At 52.8% G+C, this 6,000-nt stretch overlaps 1 protein-coding gene across 1 annotated transcript; it reads right to left on the minus strand.

Annotated features, from left to right (window-relative positions):
* Positions 1 to 1,385: 1,385 nt before the first annotated feature.
* PAX4 (paired box 4) lies at positions 1,386 to 5,594 on the minus strand. Its single transcript, XM_070517251.1, is given in 11 exon segments — positions 1,386 to 1,454; positions 1,456 to 1,512; positions 1,830 to 1,988; positions 2,262 to 2,317; positions 2,724 to 2,793; positions 3,139 to 3,221; positions 3,449 to 3,574; positions 4,141 to 4,216; positions 4,535 to 4,750; positions 5,049 to 5,179; positions 5,582 to 5,594. Coding segments are annotated over 11 exon segments (1,056 nt in total).
* Between the last annotated feature and the right edge of the window lie 406 nt (positions 5,595 to 6,000).

The following is a 6,000-nucleotide window of genomic DNA, read 5'->3' on the forward strand; positions in this document are numbered from 1 at the left end:
TGTCCCAGATGGGAGTAAACAAACATGGCCCCACTCCCCCCTACCCTGCTCTGTTTCACCATCATCATTCCATCCTCTGCCATTCAAAAGGGGAAGAATTTGAGCCAGCACTGATGGGCTAGGGGTTAAAGTTTGGCATGCTCTGCTTTGGCAACCCGAGTTTGGTTTCTGGGCACAGAACCACACCACTGGTCTATCAGTAGCCTTGCTGTGGTGGCAGCTCACAGAGAAGAACCAGAAGAACTTACGATTATACACAACTATGTACTGGGACTTTGGGGAGGAAAAAAAGGAGGAAGCTTGGCAACAGATGTTAACTTAGGGTGAATCTTTCCCTGCAAAAAAACAAAGAAAAAAAAAAAGGAAAAAGGAAAACAAGACCCCTCAGTGAAGGGAGAAAACATTTTTCAAAAAAAAAAAAAAGAGAATTTGGAGGGAGAAGCCCACCCTCCATCCCAAATATCCCCTTCTCCACCCCCTTTCCCCATGTTCCTCTCTTTCCCTACATCCCAAGGCTTCCCAGGAGGAGCCTAGAGATTTCTCTGCAGAGAGACAACATTGAGAGGGTTTGGAACTTAATGCCAAGGAGCAGCAAGCAGACATGCCCAGGAGCATGTATAAAGGGACAAGCAGAATGTGAAAGATGGCATTTCCACTCTGTTTGCTGCTATGCAAAAAGTACATATGCAATTAAGGAACTAAAGTCTGTTTTCTTACATGAAAGAATTATTGTAAATTTTCTCAGATGTGATAATGGTGTTGTCATTATGTAAGAAAAGATCCTTATTTTTTGGAGATCCATGCTGGAAGACTTAGGGGTGACATGCCATGACATACTGTCAGTGTGAGCGTGTGTGTGCACCTGTGTGGGGATATGAGCAGCCAAATACCAAATAGATACATAAATACATACATTCATATGTAGAAACATACATACATAGATGCATAAATTAGATAGATGGGATACTTACATATATAGTTACAGACACATAAATAGATACGTTAAATAGATAAATGATGGATATATACATGCATAGTTCCATAGATAAATAGACTAAATAGGGCAAATTGTATGTAATTACTAAATGTAGAGATGGGAGTATGAGTGCTCATGGGAAAAACATGATGTACAACAGGAACTACTGCTAGTTAAAAAAATGTTTTTATTACTGACAAGTGGAGGCCTTTTAAGAAAAGTGTAAGAAGGTGGGCATGGCTTCTCCAGTGCCTCCTGTCAGGAGGCTTAGGAGGGGCAACAGGGCAGGGCCAAGCAAGGTCCACAGATGAGGAAGAGATGCAGGAAAGAGGAGGAGCAATGATCTGCTCAAGCAGGACGGTATCAGATCCTTCCTGCCCCATCTCCTTTCCACTCTGGGCCTCCTCCCTCATTCCAGGCCTTGCAGTTGTGGGGAGCCAGGCCAGAGCAAGGCCTGATGGGCACCAAGACCGGCGACGAGGGCAGTGGCAGGAGGGGCAAGGATGGCAAGCTAGTGCTGAATCCAGGCAGCTCGGCTGTAGGGGGCAGGTAGCCTGCAGGGACGAAGAGAAGGTGAGCTTGTTGCTGCAACTCCACCCCTCAAAGTCACTGATGGAGAGAGGGGCAGACTTCAGTCCTCTACCGTAGATATATATACTCAAATTCCAATCGCACCCCCTTTCCCTGCTACACTATCAGTGGTACTATAGACTCAGGGGATACTAGTCTCCCCAACTTTGTGGGAATGAGGAAAGCTATATCAAGTTTCTTTGGATGACCCTGGCCAGAGATCCATGCCCTGCTGTGGGTCAAGGAATCAGTTAGCCCTCCCCACACCCTGCAGGAATGAGGCCTGGCCTGGATTCTTACCCCAGCAGGGCTTGAGACAGGCTTGGGGTGGGGTGTCACTCAGATGCCTCTCTGATGCTGTCCCCCAGCACAGCTGACAGCAGGAGGGACCCAAGGATTCCAGGGCAGGCAGGGCTGCTGTGGGCATACTGCCAGGGGACTGCTAGAAAAAGCAAGAAGAGACCCCCCAGCTGCCAGTGATACTTCCTGTTTAGCAGGACTGGGACCCCAGGGCTGCCCGCCCGCCAGGCTGTATCCTATACAACTCCAGAGGGCACCATTTACATGGTAGACTGTGAGGATGGCACTTTCTGGAAGTGTGCACTATGGGGGCCCAGGGGAGTCGTGAACTCCAGCTGAGCCTTCACTGCAAATGGGAGAAGCAGTGAGCCCTTCAGTCCTCCCAGTTCACAGACTTTTCTCTCTTCCTGGATACCTGTGCAGAGACGATCCCTGGGGAAGCACTTGCTAACGTCAGACCCTGGGAAGCACCTACAAGGGGAGGGTGGATCCACTCAAAGGGAAGAACAGGGGTCCAGGGAGCGGGAAGTGGCAATGAATGGCAAGGGGGTTCTAGGAAAGGCAGCAACTTCGGTGGGTGGGAGTGAGAGAAGATGGATGCTACAACCTTAAACTGCCCTCCTCCCCAAGGTAGGACCTTGGGAGCCTGGGAAAGAAGGATTAAATCCCAGGGAGGGTAAATCTGGGACAGTGCAGCCCTTAAGAGTAGGGACTGTGTGTGCCCAGCATCTAATACAGGGCCTGGCACACGGGAGGTGCCAAGCAATTGTTTGGGGATGGATGGATGGAGAGGTGGATGGATGGATGGGTGGATGGATAGGTGGGTGGGTGACTGGGAAGGTAGATGAGTGGCTGGATGGATGTGCAGAGAAATCACCTGAGAGTTGCATTTCCCACTTGAGCTTCTGTTGTCGGCGCCATTTGGCTCTTCGGTTGGAAAACCAGACCTGAGGGAGGGCAGAAAGACCTGGCTGTGCTCTCTGCTGCGTGGCACCTGCTACTCTCACCATGAGTTCCTGGCCTGGACTCAGAGCACAGACCCTTCCTGAGACCTGACGTTCTCCCTCCATAGTCTGGCCTCTGCTGTCTTCCTCAACTCAAAGGCTTGGAGTGCGGAGGAGAGAAGAGCTATCAGCAAAAGGGGAACAAGGAGGGTCTTGTCTCTGATTTCTGCTCCAAACAAATCTCTTTCTACCTCTTGCCCCCTTCTCTACCTCACTGGAACCCAAAGCCCTAGAAGCAGACTCTTTCTCCTTGTAGTTTGTACATACCATGTGGCAGGGCTCACTCACCCTCACTGTGTCCTCAGGCAGAGAGGTGGCAGCAGCCAGCTTTCCACGGGCCACTGAATCAGGATACTGCCCACGCTGGAACTCTGCAGAGATCAAGGTTCACATGGCAAGGGCGTGGGGAGAGGAGCAGGGCATGTCTCTTGCCTTCTGGCTCCACTCCCCACCTGCTACGACCCTAATCTACCCTCCTCCCCAAGGCAGGGCCACCCACAGCCTCCACCTCTCAGCCTTTGCCACCCGGCCTCAGGGTGCTGCCTCCATGTGTCACGTTGAGCACCCTCTGACCCACTGTCCACTCTAGCCCTGGCACCTTTCTCCAGAGCCTCAGCTTGGCCTGGGGAGAAGATAGTCCGATTCCGGTGGCCAGTCCCTGGGTGGAGACCCCGGGGAGCCTCAGAGCCACCGTGGGGAGTACGAGGAACTGGAGCCAAAACAGCTGCAAAGGGGGACAAAGGCTTGTGAGAGGTTTGTGATGGTGATTCCTCTGGTCAGATGGGGTCTCTGAGTCCCTGGGGCTGTGGACTGGGGACAGCATGGGTGTAAGAGCAGAGCTGACCTGGTGGGGCATTCATAGTTCCTTGGAGGTCGCTACAGGGGCACTTGGTGGGAAGTGTGCTCAATACAATCTTGGGGGAAACAGCAGCAAGGCTAGTCCAAGTTTGCATGACCCCATAGAGCATGAAGGATGTCCTGCAAAGCTGTGTATGAGGCAGAGGGAGGGGGTGGAAGACCCAGTCCTGCCTCTTCCTCCACAGATCCTGTGAACCTAGGGGCTAGGGGACCTGGGTTCTGTTCCAGGACCTGCCAACAACTAGCTGGTATAAGTCACTTCCCTTGACTGAGTCTCAATTTTCTTCCTCCAGGAGAGGGAAGACTCCCTGACAGGCCCTCCTTATTGTCTTGTTGTGAGAGTGATCCAAGAAAGAACAAGAATGGGCTTTGAGAACTGTAAAATGCTTTGGTTTGGCTCTGATTATCCCTGAGGGCAGCTCCAAGACCTACCTGGCGACCTGAGCTGTGCCCAAGGCAGTCTCTGGTCCTCCTGTAGTGCCCGCAGGACCCGATTGATGGAGGAGACCTGGGGGTGTCGGGATGTTGAGTGGGGAGATGGTGCACAGACCCAGGGATGCATCCTGAGGATATTTCCCCAATATCTTTTCTCTCCTTCCGTCCCCGCCGGCACACGTTCCCAAGGGCAGCCTCATCTGTGTCCCCATGCTTTCTTCTCCTGACCTGTCCCACCACCACCATTTCTCAGAAGAGAAACTTATGTGTCAGAAGAGAGTCCAGGAGCCCCGCCACCCAGCCTGGGATGTCCTCATTGCCGAGTAAGAAGGGATCTTCTCCCTAGACAGCCTGTTTGCCAGTCTCGGTGCAGGGAGGGGAGGGCACTTACACTAGGAGTCTTGTCCTGGGTACAAAGCCCCTCAGCACAGAGCTGGCGTTGGATCTCCCAGGCAAAGAGGGCCGGGCACTCACCCTTCAGCTGGGCAATTCGAGCCACCACAGCGGGTGTGGCCAGACGTGGCTTGCTTCCCCCAATCCCCTTGGGCTCCAAGATACCTGTGCGGTAGTAACGCCCTAGGATCTTGCTCACACAGCCATTGGATACCTGGGTCAAGTGAGAAGCAGGGACAGGTAAGGCATGATGGGCAGAGGGTTAGTGTCCCTGGGACAGAGGGAGGCTACAAGGCGAAGTGAGACTTACTGGACCAGGCTACAGAGTCGAGGGTCCAGCCTTACCTTTAGGTGCCTGAAGCTCCCCATCCCAGCCCCCAAGAGGATCTTCTAGGGAGTAGCTCAAGTCCAAAGGCCCTCCAAGTCTGCAACAGTCCCAGACTCTTGCCTTAAGAGGGGCCCCTTCTCCCTGCTCCTTTCTCCCTCACTGGGTGAAAGTCCCAGAACACTACCTTAAGGCTCCGTGAGATGTCGCAGGGCCGCATCCCGCTGACAGCTAGCCGCACAATCTGCTGCCGGGTGTCCAGGGGCAGGGGCCGACCATTCACAAAGAGCCCCCCCAGCTGATTGACACTGCTGATCCCTGGGCATGAAAAGGAGATATCTACACACCACATCTCTCCTTTCCTCAGCCGACCTGTGGCATGGAGGACCCTTCTGGGAGAGGGTTATTCAGTCCCCTCAAGCTTGGTTTCCCACCATAGAGAAAGACCTCCCCCCAGCGGACTGCTGCCCTTCTGCTCCAAGGGTCACTTTCTTTGGGAGCCGGCTCATGGGTGAGTCTTTACTCTATGGCCATAATGGCCATATGCTCTCACCCTCCTGATCTAAGGGAAGCAGGGTGGAGCAGGGAAGGAGTGACTGGACAAAGCTCCCACAGAACTCTGGCCAAGGGCAGATGGAACCATGCTGATAGAAGCAGAGCCCTGAAATATTCCCTCCCTTCATGCCACCCTGTTCTTCCTACTTCCCCCATTCATCTCACCATCATGCGGCATGCTCCTGGCTGAGCCTCCTCACAGAAGGGCAGAAACTGGACAGACTGGGGAGGGTAGCTCCTCCTAGGAGCTCCTTCTTTGGTCTTGGAGCTGGGCCTGCAATAATCGGGGATTATTTGGATGAAATCTCTTGTTTGGAATGGTCCTGGGAGGTAGTGTTTTGTGATAAAGGGTCAGGTTTCTAAAGTTTGCCAGTAGGTTTGCTGAGAAAATTCAAATTTCTTTACTTAAGCCCTTCTGTGATAAACTAAAACATCATATGGCCAGCAGAGGACTGAATCTTTCTGGACGTCCTGTAAGAGCCTGGGAGGGTGGCAGGGCTCTCCTCTCTCACGCGTCTGTTCCAAGAGGTCAGGGAGGTGGAAAGAGATGATGCCTCCAGATGCTGAGGCTTTCCCTTTTCCGA

Source organism: Equus asinus, chromosome 1 (assembly GCF_041296235.1).
Source record: "Equus asinus isolate D_3611 breed Donkey chromosome 1, EquAss-T2T_v2, whole genome shotgun sequence".
NCBI lineage: Eukaryota > Metazoa > Chordata > Mammalia > Perissodactyla > Equidae > Equus > Equus asinus.